This window comes from Danio aesculapii, chromosome 17 (assembly GCF_903798145.1).
Source record: "Danio aesculapii chromosome 17, fDanAes4.1, whole genome shotgun sequence".
NCBI lineage: Eukaryota > Metazoa > Chordata > Actinopteri > Cypriniformes > Danionidae > Danio > Danio aesculapii.
In genome coordinates, this window is record NC_079451.1 from 11,988,719 (window position 1) to 12,006,289 (window position 17,571).

General features: G+C 33.7%; 1 protein-coding gene across 1 annotated transcript; it reads right to left on the bottom strand.

The window, feature by feature from the left end:
• Positions 1 to 11,333: 11,333 nt before the first annotated feature.
• Positions 11,334 to 16,392, bottom strand: chmp3 (charged multivesicular body protein 3). The gene is made up of 6 exons (XM_056477078.1): positions 16,261 to 16,392; positions 15,922 to 15,982; positions 15,628 to 15,807; positions 13,146 to 13,267; positions 12,947 to 13,061; positions 11,334 to 11,622 (listed from the first exon to the last, which is right to left on the bottom strand). Exons 1-6 carry the CDS (start codon positions 16,303 to 16,305, stop codon positions 11,480 to 11,482), a joined length of 666 nt encoding a protein of 221 aa, XP_056333053.1. The 5' UTR covers positions 16,306 to 16,392; the 3' UTR covers positions 11,334 to 11,479.
• Positions 16,393 to 17,571: the final 1,179 nt, after the last annotated feature.

The following is a 17,571-nucleotide window of genomic DNA, read 5'->3' on the forward strand; positions in this document are numbered from 1 at the left end:
ATCACTACACTTTGTACAATTATAAATGATGGCGAAATTGAATGCTTCAAAACTTTAAAACATAAAGTTGTCTTATAAATCAAGATCTATTTAGATATTTACAGTTGCGGGGCTATTATTTGAAAAAAAAATAGAGGATGAGGATGGGAACAATCAGCTTGTTTGGATTTTCATTCAGACATACAAGAAAAGTATGACTAAAACCATTTCTAAATTATATACAGTTGAAGTAAGAATTATTTGTCGCCTTGAATTATTAGCCGGCTGTTAATTTTTTTCTCCAATTTCTGTTTAACGGAGAGATTTTTTCAACACATTTTTAAACATAAGTTTTAATAACTCCTCTCTAATAACTAATTTATTTTATCTTTGCCATGATGACAGTAAATAATATTTGACTAGATATTTTTCAAGACACTTCTATACAGCTTAAAGTGACATTTAAAGGATTGACTAGGTTAATTCGGATAACTAGGCAGGTTAGGGTAATTAGGCAAGTTATTGTATAACAATTGTTTGTTCTGTAGACTATCAAAAAATATAGCTTAAAGGGGCTAATAATTTTGACCTCAAAATGGATTTAAAAAAATTTAAAACTGCTTTTATTCTGACATAAAACAAATAAGACTTTCTTCAGAAGAAAAAAATATTATCAGACATACTGTGAAAATTTCATTTTTCTGTTAAACATCATTTGGGAAATATTTAGAAAAGAAAACAAAATTTATAATTGTGATTTCAACTGTAGAGCAATAAGTAATTCTAGGGGATTCTCCACAGACTATATACAATTAAAATGGGAAAAGTAAGTAAGCATTATTTTGGGCAAAAATTTGTTCTGTCCCACATACCTCAACAAGCTCAATAAATGTGGCGTAAGTTTTTTTTAAAAAATTGAATAACATTTTTTTATTACACCAAGAATTAAATCATTACAGTTGGGGACTCGGGCGACGCGATGGCACAGCAGGTAGTGCTGTCGCCTCACAGCAAGAAGGTCGCTGGTTCGAGCTTTGGCTGGGTCAGTTGGCATTTCTGTGTGGAGTTTGCATGTTCTCCCTGCGTTCGCGTGGGTTTCCTCTGGTTGCTCCGGTTTCCCACACAAGTCCAAAGACATGTAGTACAGGTGAATTGGGTAGGCTAAATTGTCCATAGTGTATGTGTGTGAATGAGTGTGTATGGATGTTTCCCAGTGATAGGTTGCGGCTAGAAGGATATCCGCTGTGTAAAAATGTGCTGGATAAGTTGGTGGGTCATTCCGCTGTGGCAACCCCAGATCAATAAAGGGACTAAGCTGAAAAAAGGAATGAATGAGTTGGGGACTCCTCATCCTTGTTGGAGGAACTGTGGGGTAGAAGAGGCACATCATGCGCATATTCTAGCATTGAGAATTAACAGTTTTTGGAAAACACTCTGCCATCAATGCTATTTTTGATCTTCATATTCCTAGATCATTCAATGTACTTTATCTAGGAGATAATTCTTTTAAACTTGAACAAGAGGACAGATATCTATTTAAGATATTACTGGCAACAAGTAAAAAAGCTATAACCCGCAAATGGTATAAAGAAAACTCACCAACTAAAGATGAATGATTTGAAATATTAGCAGAAGTTGAGGAAATGGAAAAAAATGACATGCACTTCAATTATAAACACAGATTTTTGAAAAGAAATGGAGTAAATAGCTGGCTTTCTCCACAACAACAATATAATAATCCATAATTTAACATTTACATAATTCTGGAAGTTATGCATCATTGAAAGAATATGTTTGGCAACCTTTTATTTTGTTTTATACTTATTCTATTTATTTATTTTCTTGACGAGGTTAATGTAATATTTCTATGTTTGTATATAGATATACATGTGTGTGTGTGTGTGCGTGCGTATATATATATATATATATATATATATATATATATATATATATATATATATATAAATTTTTTTTCCCCACTGGTTATATGTTCCTAAAAAATCTATAAAAAATAAGTATAAAAAAAAGAAAAGTGTTATACTGTAAATAAACTTGCCTTATGAATAATAATGACCATCTCTCTCATTAAAATTATAATAATTATTATCAGTAGTAGTATAATTATTAATATTACCCTGTGCATTCAACAATGAGCATTAATAGTCTAAAATTAAGCATGCTAATAAAAAACATTGCATTACTATAAGTTACAGATCGCAACTAAGCTGCAAAAGCCTTCTGTCAGAATCATACTCGGATTGAGTAAAATCTGTGTTTAAAATACTCTACACGGTCGTTCAAGCTTGGAGATTTGCCTTTGTGAAATGAACAGAGTGTCTATAGAGAAGTAACCTAGATTCGTAGTCTGAAGGATCTGGTTTCCTTCACAGAGCTGTGTGTGTGTGTGTGTGTGTGTGAGAGAGAGAGAGAGAGTTAAAAGAAGAAAGACTGAGGTAAGTAAAAGAACCCTCTGACAATGCCAAAACACTGCACTAGAATGGCAGATAACACCAGAAGGGCTGTAATGCTTTTATACAGTGTCCTCCACTAATATTGACACCACTGGTGAATATAAAAAGGCTGTGAAAAAAAGTCTTTATTGTTAAAATGTTTGATCTTTTGATTAATTATTAACCGCAGCAAAAAAATTATCTCACAGCACCATTTTATCAAAAAAAATATATATATCTTTGATAAATATATACTGTATGTGTACCAACGTTATTCGCAACCAATAAACCTATTTTAAGCAAACATTTCTGTTATTACCACTGAAAATGCTGACTTAGGGCAATAACTATAATATAAGTTTAAAACAAGACCTCAATGGAAATGGTAGAAGATATCTCTAACTCAGTGGCCAATTATGATTATATACTGTAGTTGGAGTGTTCTCTACTGGAAATATTCCTCAGAGATTTTGGTCCATATTGACATGATAGCATCATGCAGTTGATGCAGATTTGTTGGCTGCACATCCATGACGCCAATCTCCTGTTCCACCACATCCCAAAGGTGCTCTATTGGGTTGAGCTCTGGTGACTGTGTAGGCTATTTGAGTACAGTAAACTCATTGTCATGTTCAAGAAACCAGTCTGAGATGATTGGCGCTTTTTGACATGGTGGTTTATCCTGCTGGAAGTAGCCATCAGAAGATGGGTACACTGTGGTCATAAAGGGATTGACATGGTCAGCAACAATACTCAGGTAGGCTGTGGCATTGACTCGATGCTCAATTGGCACTAATGGGCCCAAAGTGTGCTAAGAAAATACACCCCACAGCATTACACCACCACCACCAGCCTGAACCGTTGATACAAGGCAGGATGGACCCATGCTTTCATGTTGTTGATGCCAAATTCTGACCCTACCATCCAAATGTCGCAGCAGAAATGGAGACTCCTCAGACCAGGCAACGTCTTTCAATCTTCTATTGTCCAATTTTGGTGAGCCTGTTTGAATTGTAGCCTCAGTTCCCTGTTCTTAGCTGACAGGAGTGGCACTCAGTGTGGTCTTCTGCTGCTAACAATTGCTTACGAGCAGTTGTTACCCAATAAAGTGGCCGATGAGTGTAAATATACTGTAGGTATAAGATGAAAAGCTTTCACTTGGTTAAAAAGTTACTTTGAGACAGGTATCAATTTGTTCAAATTAACATTGTTAAATCTGATTTAAATAAAGTTACTTGTGGTGTTCCACAAGGTTCAGTGCCCAAAGTTATTTATACTGTATATAAATGATAAATGTAAAATGTTAAAATGGTTGTGTTTGCAGATGATATGTAAGGGATAATGTACATCTAGGCAGTTGTTATTAATTTCTTACATTTATATTGCATTTTTCTGTGTACTCAAAAAGCTTTACAGATGTTGGGGGAATCTCCTCATCATATTGTTATCGTAGAATAAAGCCCAGCAGGCTTATCAGCATTGTTGTATAAGATTGAAGGGCTTTATTTTGCACAACAAATTCGATGAGGACAAGAAGCATGCAGATAAGCTTCCCTGAGACGCTTTCTGACAGTTTGTGCAGAAATTCTTTGGATTTGCAAAACGATTGTGGCAGCAGCTCTCAAAGATGAAGATGCTGGTTGAGGTCCTGGGTTGGTGTGGATGCACATGGACTAAAGTTGTGAGGCTGGTTGCATGTACTGCCAAATTCTCTGAAAAGGAGATGAGGATAGCTTGTGGTTAAAAAAAAAAAACATTAAACTCATGGGCAACAGCTCTGGTGGACATTCCTGTAGTCAGTATGCCAATTGACGCTCCCCCAAAACTTGCAAAATCTGTGGCATTGTGCTGTGTGATAAAACTGCAAATTTTAAAGTGGCCATTTATTGTGGCCAGCCTAAGGCACATCTGTGCAATAATTATGCTAATTAATCTGCAAATCTGCTGTTTAATTTTGATATGCCACACATGTAAAGTGGATGGATTATCTCAGCAAAGGAAAGGTGCTCACTAATACAGATTCAGATGTCTGAAAAATATTTGAGAGAAATGGGCCTTTGTTTTTTATTTAATTCAGTGACACACTGAGAAGGGCATTGTGCTGAAATGTCTGTGTTTTTTATATCACCTAAAGACTGTAAAATAAAAAACTATACAAATTAATTATTTAATGAGTGTGAATCATGACCTTCTGATTGGTATTGTTGACAAGATTAACACACCAAAAAAAACCTTTTTTTTTAGGGCCGCGAGCGATACTCTTAAAAATGCTACAAAAAGAGATCAATAAAAACTTCGAAGTGTTGATTATTATGAACTGACAAACCAATTTTGAAATTAATTTACATATACTTTAAAATTCACAGATTTAGTGGTCCCACTTTACATAAGGTGTCTTTAAGTACTTGATAAAAAAATAAATACAATGTACTTACTGTGTTCCTAATGTATTGCAGGACACCTCTGGTGCACTTGAGGTGGGATACAGGAAGGGTTAGGGACAGTTTTGGTGGTATGAGTAGGTTTAAGGGTGGGTTAAGGTGTAAGGGATGGTCAACAGTGTTTTTAAACATGTGATTACAGATGTAATTACAGGCAGGTATTTAATCAGTACAATGTAAAAACATGTATTTAGACAGTAAGTACATTGTAACAAATGAATAATTTTAATTTAAGTACATATCAGCTAAGACCACTTAATATAAAGTGTTACCAATTTAGTTGATTTACATACAGCGCTGATAATGTATAAAGTTTATATTTTTTTTATAATTTATAAGTAATAAGTTACTTACAATTAATATTCAGTGGCTTTTCAAAATTGGGCAACTCAGTATAATTTAGGAGTGAACATACAGCTGAAGTCATAATTAATAGCCTCCCTGAATTATTAGCCTGCTGTTATTTTTTCCCCAGTTTCTGTTTAACGGAGAGAAGATTTGTTCCACACATTTCTAAACATAATAGTTTTAATAACTCATTTCTAATAACTGATTTATTTTATCTTTGCCATGATGACAGTAAATAATATTTGACTAGATATTTTTCAAGACACTTCTATACAGCTTAAAGTGACATTTAAAGGCTTAACTAGGTTAATAACTAGACAGGTTAGGGTAATTAGGGAAGCTAATATATAATGATGGTTCGTTCTGTAGACTATCGAAAAAAAAATACATAGCTTAAAGGTGCAAATGATTTTGACCTTAAAATGGTTTTTAAAAAAAATTTAAACTGCTTTTATTCTAGCCAAAATAAAACAAATAAGACTTTCTTCTGAAAAAATATCATCAGACATAATGTTAAAATGTCCTTGCTCTGTTAAACATCATTTGGGAAATATTTAAAAAGGAAAAAAAATTCAAAGGGGGCCTAATAATTTTGCCTTTAACTGTATATGTTTAAATAAAGTAAAGGCAAGAACTAATAATAAAAAAGGTAAATCTGTCAAAAGGGTAAACCTGTATCATCAAGTTCAGCAGAAAGTGTCGTTCATCAGATAATTATCAATACAGGGTATACAAGTATAATAAACAAGGCTTTGGCCTTCACATTTTTATTGAAACTTTGGTTATTTATTTTATTTTTTGCAATTATATGTCAGTGAGAACCGAAAAAAAAATTATTCAATTGAAAAATAATTAGGAAATGTATAAGAAATCTAAATTACCACTAATATTTTGTGGCCTCTACTCTCATCCAAGAACAAACTCAAGCATCTTCAGGTTTTTTTTGTTGGTGATATTTTGAACAAAATATCAAAAGGTTAAGTAATAAAGACATTTCTCCAGCATTCTTTGCTCATATTTAAAAGTGTCAATATTACTGGAGGACACGAGTAAAACTGAATACAAGACTGCTTTCATTAGCTCTGTGAATACTTGTTTTGTTTGTAAAATTTTATTAGTGTTACCAACATATACTTTTGTTTTCCATATACAAAACAATTGTATGTGCAGATGCGAATGTTCTTCCACAACAGTAAAAGTCTGAAATAAAGCAAAATAATCCATTTGAATAATTCAAAAAAGAAGAAGCAAAAAAAGAAAAGAATTTGTCAACTGAGCAAATACTATTACTAGAAATCAGGGATGCACTGAAAGGAATATTTTGGGTCGAAAAAAAAATTCTGCATGCACTTGGTCTAAAGCCGAAACCTGAAAATGATTTCTAATAATTACTTATTATTTTATTAAATAATTTATAGGACTTTTTGTGACCCTGGACCACAAAACCTTATTACTTTTAGTCTTATTTTGCACAAGTGGCCTTTACTTTTCAGGTGAGCATGTGCAAATCATGCATAAGCAGATAGAAAAAAGTGGAATATTAAGCTATTTTGAACTCTGATCGTGGCGCATTTGCTCCTCTGCTCTTGTGCTTTGATCGACGTACAAAAAACGGCCTGAGAATAATGCAATGAAATGAATGTTTATATAGCGTAGTGCTTTACAGATGAAGGGAGAGTGAAACCAGCGCAGAGCATAACCCTTTATTGATTTCCAATTTTTCTCTTTTAGCCAAAAATACAGTGCATCCCTATTAAAAATCTAAATATAATGTCAGAATTCACACTGACTACGTTTACATGGACCTCAGTAATCTAATGGTTTGCCTTAACAGAATAAGACAATAATATGATTAAGGTGTTTACATGAGCTGCTTTTTGAATGTTCCTTTTATGATCCCGTTTTATACACGTTATAGCCCATATCGATTAACATCATTGCGTCACAAGGCTATCCACGTTTCCTCCAGAGTTTCATGTAATTTCAGGGGTTTCATTTTTAATTTGTTGACTTTAACTGCAGTTTGGCAATTTGACTTTCTTTCAGGAACATTTTATGCATGCCCCCATGACAAACGAGATATTGGATGAGAGTATGACCTGCTGGAAGAGTGTTGTTTTAATAGAATTTGATACCACATGCTGTAAAATAAACCTCTGCATTTCATGCAGGTGGTCCTTCACTGACTCGGTAGGTGCAGAGAATAGTGTCAAACAGCCGTGTGTGTACAGAATGTCCTGTTGCAAAATGTGGTAAAAATCCTATACGATGGTAACAGTTTGTTTAAGGTGTTTACATGTCTGTACTGCACTTCAATAATGAGACTAAAATCAGCATACTCCACATGTTTTAACCTCTTAAGGCCCAAGGTGTTTTTTTTATATGCATTTTTTATTTCTCTGCTATTAGGGCTTATTAGAACCTAATTAGAATAAAAATCTAAGTATCATCTTTTAATATGAAGAACTTTTAGAGAAAAATGATGTCCATATGTGTGGACTCGTGGTACGAATTTACAAAAACACTTTTTCCTGACTGTTTTTAAGTGCATATTTAACATTGAATTTTTTTTACTTGCTTTGACCATCAGAGAATAAAAAAGATTTTTTTTCACCATTTTTGACAGTTAAAAATAGAGTTTGAGACATTTAGCTCCTAAACTCTGTTTGGGACATAGCTCCTAAACTCTGGAATAGCCTTCCTGATAACGTCCGAGGCTCAGACACACTCTCCCAATTCAAAACTAGATTAAAGACCTATCTGTTTAGTAAAGCATACACTCAGTGCACCACTTAGCGGGCTTCCACACAGGTTTCTGCATCTTGTTTATATACACTTTGAACAGCAGCTATGCTAATTATTCTCTTTATTCTCCATTTCCACCTGGGGATACTCTTCCCGAGGCCCTCAGACTATGCAGAGTCACTGATTTGATCCAAGACCAACGACAAGATGATCCCAAGGTTTCCATATCCTGGACCAGGCCGTATCCTGGGCAGCTACTGTGGTGGTCATGGAGGAGTGGCGAACATGAGATTGATTCCTAAGACGCTTCAGGGACATACGAGTCTTCGCTGCGGCCAGCTTCCAGCCTTCCGGCGCTGAGACTGCAGCTCTGCACAAGACGTTTGGCCAGCGGAGAAATTAAAATGGTCGTGCCCAACTGGGTCTGGTTTCTCTCAAGTTTTTTTTCTTCACTTCGCCGTTAGTTTTTTTCCCTCTCCGCTGTCGCCTCTAGCTTGCATGGTTCAGAATCTATAGAGCTGCGCATCGTTGGATTTGCTCTTCAGTGTTTGGACTCTCAGTAGTGATTTTTAAACCACACTGAACTGAGCTAAACTGAACTGAACTTAAACACTACAAACTGAACTACACTGTTCCAATTTACTATGACCTTTTATGTGAAGCTGCTTTGACACAATCTATATTGTAGAAGCGCTATACAAATAAAGGTGAATTGAATTGAACTGAATTGAATTTCATATGCTGCAAAACATTTGCAGGATGACACTGTACGTCTGTAACAAAATATGAAACATTCAAAGTATTTTAAATAGCCACTTAAGAGCTAAAATGTGCTGTCCACGAATGTGGACACTCAAGCCCTAGGAGGCTAATCCAATTTCTGTTTAGTTCGATTATGACTTTAATCAGTGTTTGATTGAGCCCTCTATAGTAACTCTGGAGGCCCCAAAATGGCGTGGGCCCTTAGGACTCTGGATATATATAAAAGAATGCTAAAGCATTCACTCAAAGAATGCAGATTTTATCATTCAAAACATGAAAGCAAAAATACAGATTTTTCCATCTGAATTTTCTATCCCATGGAAGCAGGCAGAAGTATATTTAAATCACCCTGTTTACATAAAGTTTTAATGTTTAATAATAACTGCAAATAATTAACATGTCTTGCTAATATTTTCACATTTCAAGCAAGTTAATATGTAAAATACAAATGATCTCCAAAATATTAGGCTACAATAAAAATACGGGTGCTTATTTAATACTGAAAAAAAGTTATTATATTATCGTACCTCTCGCATTACTCATTTCATTACTTATAATCTGAATATAATCAGATCATTATATTATAATCATTATAATCAGCAAATATGAATAGTCAGCTAGACAGTTTTTTAAGAGCTGCTGCCTCAGTCAATTCGAGCAATAAAACAACAAAGTGCGGAGCAACAGTTGGACGTTTCCATTTTCGTGCAGTGGAGGGTGGAATTTTAATTAAAATTTTACTGACAAATAATGAGTAAAGGACGTTGTAAATCATCAATATTAAATTTTATTCATAATTCTCTCTACATTTATTTCATGCTTGCTATTTAGGATTTTCCATAATAAAAACATTTTTGTCTGGGTGGGTCAGCCTTCAGTTTGAGTGGGCCAGTGCCACCCTGGCCGTTATGTAGCCTCGCCACTGGTTAGAACATATTTCGATTAATGTTATTACGTCACCATCCAATGCTAGTTTCCTCAAAACTAAAAAACGGTAATTGCTCGATTACGGTGTTTACATGTCTGTACTGCACGTAAAGTGTATTTATATAGCACATTTATCTTGTATGACCATACACCCACTGCGCCTCACAATCATGAGGGGGGTCTCTTCACACCACCACGAAGTGTGCAGCATCCACTTGGATGATGCAACAGCAGCCAAAGGACAACAGCACTAGTGTGCTCACCACACACCAGCTATGGGTGGAGTGGAGAGACAGTGATAGAGCCATTTCGGTGCATGGCGAGGATTGGGACACCATGTTGGGCCGATGGAGAGAATTTGGCCAAGACACCAGGGTTAAACCCCTACTCTTTACAAGAAGTGCCATGGACTTTTTAATGACCACAGAAAGTCAGGACCTCGGTTTAACGTCTCATCCGAAAGACGACACTCTTTGACAGTATAGTGTCCTCTTCACTTTACAGGGGCAGTAGAACTCACACAGACCACAGGTTGTGCGCCCCTGCTGCTCTCACAAACACTACTTCCTACAGCAACCAAGTTCTTATGTGGTCTCCCATCTAGGTACTGACCAGGCTCAGCCCTGCTTAGTTCCAGTGAATAACTGGTCTTGGGCTCCAGAGTGATATAGCACGTCAATTATTTGACTCTTAATCAGAGTGCTAACATATTAAAATCAGAGTATTGGTGTCCATGTAAACGTACTCACTGACTTGTTGGCTGATTAAAACAAAGCATAAATGGGGTGAAAAGTCCAAGAATACAATGACCAGACATTTCTACCATGATTAATGGTAAACACTTGATAAGTTCAGTCATCTAAAAGCAAAAGCATTATAAAAACACTCTCAAGTAATAACTTTTTTATCTAAAATACAACCAAAGCGAAAAACCCCAAAAACAGAGAGAAATGTGATGAACCATAAACAGCAGTCAGTTATCAAGCACAACCGTTCTTTTATTCCAACGCCTGTTTTGCTCGTATACTTTTCCGTCTACTTTACTTACAAAAAAACAATGCAAACAGAGATATTTATATATTCGGTATTTGTACAAGATTTACAAGTGTTGGCTTCCATGAATTTCTCCTACTCAGTAAAACCCCATTTACCAGATTTAGGAAGGAACTATTCACTTAGCCTAGTTAAGGCTTGAGATAAAAACTGCAAATTTGACAACAGAGACAAAAATGACCAAGACCGACACCGATAAGACACCACTGCACAACAGAGGATCCTTGGATAAGCTGCTGAACTATAGGCATAGATTCAAAGGAGTCAAAAGAGCTAAAAAATAAAATGGGCTTAAGTAAAAAGTGAATGATTTCTAACAGGCTGTCATACGAATTTATTAAATATATCCAACTTAGCTGTTAAAGTGATAATATAATATAATATAATATAATATAATATAATATAATATAATATAATATAATATAATATAATAAATTCAATATAATATAATATAATATAATATATTCAATATAATAAATTCAATATAATAAATTCAATATAATAAATTTAATATAATATAATTTAATATAATATAATATAATATAATATAATATAATATAATATAATATAATATAATATAATATAATATAATATAATATAATATAATATAATATAATATAATGATCTCATTATATTCTATATCTCTTTCTTTGTTCATGTTATGTGAAGTCCTAAATTAATGTGCTGACTGTAATACGAGTAAAAAAGCTACATAGGAGGTGAGATATGTAGTCTATGCCTATATGGAGCTTGAAGGTAAGAAAGATGTGTGTTTTAGCTTCTCAGCGCTGCTAGTCTGGACTGCATCTCCTCGATCTCTTCTTCTTCCTCTGATTCCTCTTCTGGAGCTGCAGTGGCTCCAATCGGCACTGGATCAGGCAGGTCTGTGACTTTGCTGGGAGCTTTTCCAAGTGCACCTGTTTTTGAACAAAGCAATACTTCAGCTTTGGTCCTCGGTTAATAATTGGTCAGTGCATAACAAACTACACTGTAAAATGTAAAAAATCATATAGCAAAATGTCTTTTAAATAAGTTTAAGACTTAAGTTGAGTTGCTAAAAAATTTTATTTGGTTCTACTAAACAATTTAGGCAAGTAATCTTTTTTTATCACAGTTTGGGTACTTAAATGAACACCAGTGTTTTTAGAAATAGACACATTATATAATCCTGACAATCCTGCAAAAGCAATTTTATCTTAGTTTAGCATAGATCATTGAATCAGATTAGACCTTTAGCATCTTGCTCAAAAAATATGAAAAAGCGTTTCGAAATTTTTCCTATTTCAAGCTTTTCTCTTCTGTAGTTACATCAAATACTAAAAGTGACAGCAAATTAAAAGTTGCTATTTTCTAGGCAGATAACGAAGATATTTTAGTTATCAATTAATTTTGATTATTCATTTTGAAATAACTTTTTTAAAGACTTTTTAGGACCCCTAGTAAAATTTTTGTTGGTTTTAGTTAGTAATATACCTAGCAATATAGTAATTAGTTAGCAATTTAGTAAGTAATATACTGCATTTAGTATATAATATAGCGATATATTACATTTTGCAATATAGGTTTTTAGATTAATTTGCTTTCAGATTACCTCTGAAACAACATATTTATCAAATTATTTGGAAAAGCACCATACTGACAACAGGGATAGTTCATTAAAAAATTAAAATATAGTTGTCTAAACATTAATGAATTTCTTTTTTCTTTTAGAAATTATCAAATAATAATAATAAAATAAATAAATATATAAAATAAATAAAAATAATTAATAATAATAAATATTAAATAAAATAGATTAAGTAAAAAATAAATAAATAATAATAAATAAATTATTATAATTATTATTATTAATTTTAAATAATTATAAAGAAATGTAAAAAAATATATATTTTTTAATTGTCTCTTGGAAATATCATTACATATGTTTTACCCCAAGTCAGTTACATCGCTTTACTCCCATTTATAAATTCTCTAGGGATAGTACAGTGTCTATTGGATGCACATGTAGTGGCTCACTAGCAGAATGCAAAATCAAAACCTGTCCAAAGCCCAACCTGAAATCTTTGACACAGTAATGTAACATAGGTCACTCTAGTCCCATTTAGGAATGCCTCAAGGGGTTAAAACAGAGTACAACCCAACAAAGAAGGACAGAGAGCCAATTGATTAGATTTTTCATACTAACAAAAATATAGAAAGATGAAATTAAAGTGCCTATTTGAACATCTTGTACTTCCTTACCGGCTGTAATCTCGAAGAGGATCTTGTCGACCTCGGCCTCTGCTGCTTCCTCCATCTCCTCCTCATCATCCATCCCTTCCAGCGTGTCCTCCAGCATCTCCTCTATGATGCCAGCCTGTGCAGAACGAGTGCTCCATGTTAGTAATGTTACATGTTCAGAAGGAGAAAGTTCTGTGCAGAATGTTAAGCAAGTATAGACCTTCATCATTTCTTTCGAGAGATCTCTCATGGTGGCTTGAATCTCTGGGATTTTAACCAAGCTCTGCATGGCTTTCATGACCTCTGTGCTCTTCTGCAAGGCACCAGCCACTCTTAAAACAGCTGGAAAGGTAAACAAGTGCACAAATGTATTAATTACCTTCATTGTGTTGATATTAGTTTAAGAGTATTCAAGTTAAATACGGGAGAATGTCCCTCATGCTGGTTGTTGTCACAGAATTAACAGGTTGGAAAACAAATGGCTTATTAAGGGCTGTTACTATATAGATAACGATAAAGACATAGTTTTAAAATCTATTTGAGTGTAAAACAACAGCAGTTTCAGACCACAGCTAGACTATGATGAAGAAAATATAGAAAAAAAATATTGGTGGGACCACTTTCAGAATTAAGATTTTTTAGCTAATAAATGATAAAACACAGAAAATCAGTCAGAGTCCACTAAAATATAAAGAGCTCACACAATTTAAAGCTACAGACAACATTGTGAAGAAGCTCTGCTTGATGTTAAACTACCTTGGCTATTTTGGAAACAATTGGTTATACCATGCAAAATAATTATAAAAACATACATAGAACTTATGTCAACCAGGCTGGCAAACTTACGTATAAATAGAAAAGTTCCTCAGGTATTCAGTACACCTTTCGAATCTTTATGGTCTCTTCTTTCAAAATTATATATATATTTTTTTATTACACGTCATCTGTTTGCTTAATTCACCGTTTGATTAGATAGGTTAAGCGACAGGAGCTGGATTCACTGGTCAGATGGGCTAGTAGCACACCGTGGACACCTGCTGGTTACAAAGGGGTAATGCCAAATGAAAAGTAGATCTGACAATAAACGGATTTTTATCTTTCGTCAGTGCGGACACAAATATTTCTCTAATTATATTTACATTTATAAATATCATGTTTGGTGTAAACATGATTTTAAATGGCCACTTAATAGTTCACTAGCTCTTTTATTAAATGTAAATCAAGCAGGAAGAAGAACTGCCTAGAAACATTTGGAATCACCCACATTGTAATATTGTCTTTGTATTAGTTGTTCAAATCTTCAGTAGTGTGGAAACTGTAGGAATCCACCACATAACCTTAACAATTCTTTTTTTTCCGTTTATCTTAATGTAGAAGATTATGATTGTTATCTTGTTGTAATACCTTCCATTTCTCAGCCTTACCTTTGTGTGACAGATTTTCTGAATTATAAGAATTACTAGAAATTATTTATCCAACTACTTGCACATTATTTACTATTTATTATTAAAGGATAACAAATCAAACCATACGCTAATAACTTCTATTTTAATATGACCATCTAATTGAATTCAAGTTAGAATGACAGTTAAGCTGACTGACATCAGTGTTGATAAAAATGTTTGGCAGATTAAATTATATATATATATATATATATATATATATATATATATATATATATATATATATAAAACTCAATATAATCTGTGATCATACAGTGCATATCCAGATGAAGACAGAATTCTTAGCCCTCCTGTGAAATTTTATTATTTTTAAAGCATTTTCCACATGATATTTAACAGAGAAAGAGAAGTTTTCACAGTATTTCCTACAGATTTTTTTTTCTAAAGAAAGTCTCAATACTTTTAGTTTGGCTAGAATATAAACATAATAATAGCTCAATAGGTCAATATTATTAACCCCCTAAGAAATTATGATCTGACGTGATCGTCTACAGAACTTGGCTGGTTAATTTAACCGAAATTGCACTTTAATCTGAATACCAAAATAACTAGAAAAATATTATTTGATGTCATAATGGCAAAAGACAAAAGAAATTAGTTAATAAAAAGATTATGTTTAAAAATCTGTTGATGAACACAAGGGTGTAGATTTGCTCTTGACATTGGTGGTGACATACATCCCTAGAGCGCATGCTTTGAACAGCACAGTTTCTGTTTCGTGCTTTTAAAAACATGAATAAAGAACTTAATAATATAAAATAAACACTAAATAATACAAATAACAATCACGTCCTATGCTGCAAAAGTCAATATACATGATTTTACTGCAGTCGGGCTTTGAGGAGGTATAAATGTAGAGAAATTTAGAGAGGTGTGTGGAGCAATTTAACTGTTTTATCCCGATTACTGTTTTTCATAATCATGGAGGCTAAAATGAAAACCGAATTTCGATTAATTGCTTAGTCTTGGTTAATAATATTACAGTGAACTCATAGCAAACTTGACTTTATGCATGTGTGGTTACTGAGGGTAAGGACGGACCATTATTTAATTCTAAAGTCGATTAAATTATTGGTAGGGACATATCAGTAATTGGTCCATGCCAATTCTAGGCCTTTGGATGAACATCTTCACTTGGGAAATATAAAAAATTAATAATAATAATAATAAATAAAATTTCACAAGAAGGCCTATAATGTCCTCAACTAGTTGTATGCGTAAATGAACAACTAAACTCACACAACTGGTTCTTCATACTGAGCAGCACAGAGTTCATTTGGGCTTTCGAGGCGTAGAGCTTGTTGATAGCTCTCTTTGACTGAATCATTTCTTTTGCTAGGATGATGCAAACATCTTTCTGTCCCTTCTTTGCAGCATCTTTGATGGATCTCTTCACCTTTTCCTCTTCTCTTTGAATATCTTAAGAGAAAAATACAATAGACACCATTAATACTTCTGTAAAGTACAGTAGAGTTACCTTAATTAATGGACACCAGTTGGTCAAAAGAAAAATAAACTGTACTCAGGCCGAACCTCGGATCTGTCTGTCAATGACCCTCATCTCTTTTCTGATTTTGAGAGACCATTCATTGATCTGTGGAAAAGAATTGGACAGTTTCACATAAGCAACCTGTTGTGATTTTACCAACAATCCGATTTAACGAAAATGTTTTTACAACACAGGTACAGACCAGAGTTAAACGAAAGTCGAAAACACACCGTTTAAGAAACTAATGAAGACATTACGTCATTCTATCATGTTACCAACAAATATGACAAGCGAGCTATTTATAGGCCTGCTAGTATTTACAATGAAATATTAAGTATAAACCGTTCATTCTCATCGTCTACCGTCTACGACGCTTTACTTACGAGGTCCTTTGGTGGTTTCTCTTGTGTTTTTCCAAAAAGCCCCATTTTGAACTTGTAAACTGTACAGCTGAACAGCGACGGACTCAATCAAAATAGTACATTACAAGCCAACTTCCTGATACCAGCCTCTCGACGTATGACAACATATGTGATATCCGGTTGTGAGTACAGTTGGTCTTTCATAATAAAAGTGCGACTCCGAAATAAACATCTCCCAAAAACGAAGTACTGCATAGAGACCGATTTATTTATTTATATTTTAGATAAAGCCCTGAAAATAATGAAAACAAAAAGTGCAATTCATCAGCAGTCCTTTATAGAAAAGATTATATAAGCTATAGGAAAAACCCTAACACCCTTTTTAAGTTATATTTAGTTATTCATTATTTGATTTATTTCATCATTATGTAAAGGTATTATTTCTGTATGTTATTGTCCTTTTTTGCATCTGTTCTTTTATTGTAATGTAAAGATTAGGAGCCACTTGTAAGCGCATAAACCTAGGCAAGGCAAATCAAAGACTATAGAATACAATCCTTAAAGCAGAGGTCTCCAAACTAGGGCCTGTGGGCCAAAGTTGGCCCATGGTAACCTTTGATTTGGCCCACCATTTTATAGTTAAAAGTTAAGTGAAATTAAATGTTTCTGCATAAATGGTGTAGATGAATCAGATTTAGTTTAAATGTACACACCATCACCTGACAACGCAGAGACTTTGTTGAGCAAATCAAGTCAAGGCAGTTTCTCCTTGACTAGTGTTTTCAGCATTGAACTCCACTGTGTTATAAATGTGATTGTTTGTTTTTATTGCAATAAGTTCTCATTTAAAAGATTATACTGCATCAGTTAATATGGTTTAATGCAATAGTTTCTATTTATTTTGAAATATTCTGATATAAATAAGGAAATTACCTATGAAAACTTTAATGTAATGTAGTTTGGTATATTTAGCCCACGACTCTTAATAATATTTGGTTTTTGGCCCTTCATACAAAAAAGTTTGGGCGCCCCTGCTTTCAAGGGACTTTGGGCAAGTTTATTTATATAGCACATTTCATACACAATGGCTATTCAACGTGCTTTACATAAATAAGAATAAAAGAAACAAGAATAAGAAAATTAAAAACAACAAAGAATAAAATGATTAAAAACAGATAAAAACAAATTAAAATAAAACCTAAAACCTGACGAGACGTCTAAACTGTCCAAGCCAACTGAGTGTATTAAAGATGTTAAAGACTGGATGACCAACAATTATCTTCTCTTAAACTCAGACAAAACAGAATTATTACTTATTGGGCCTAAATCCTG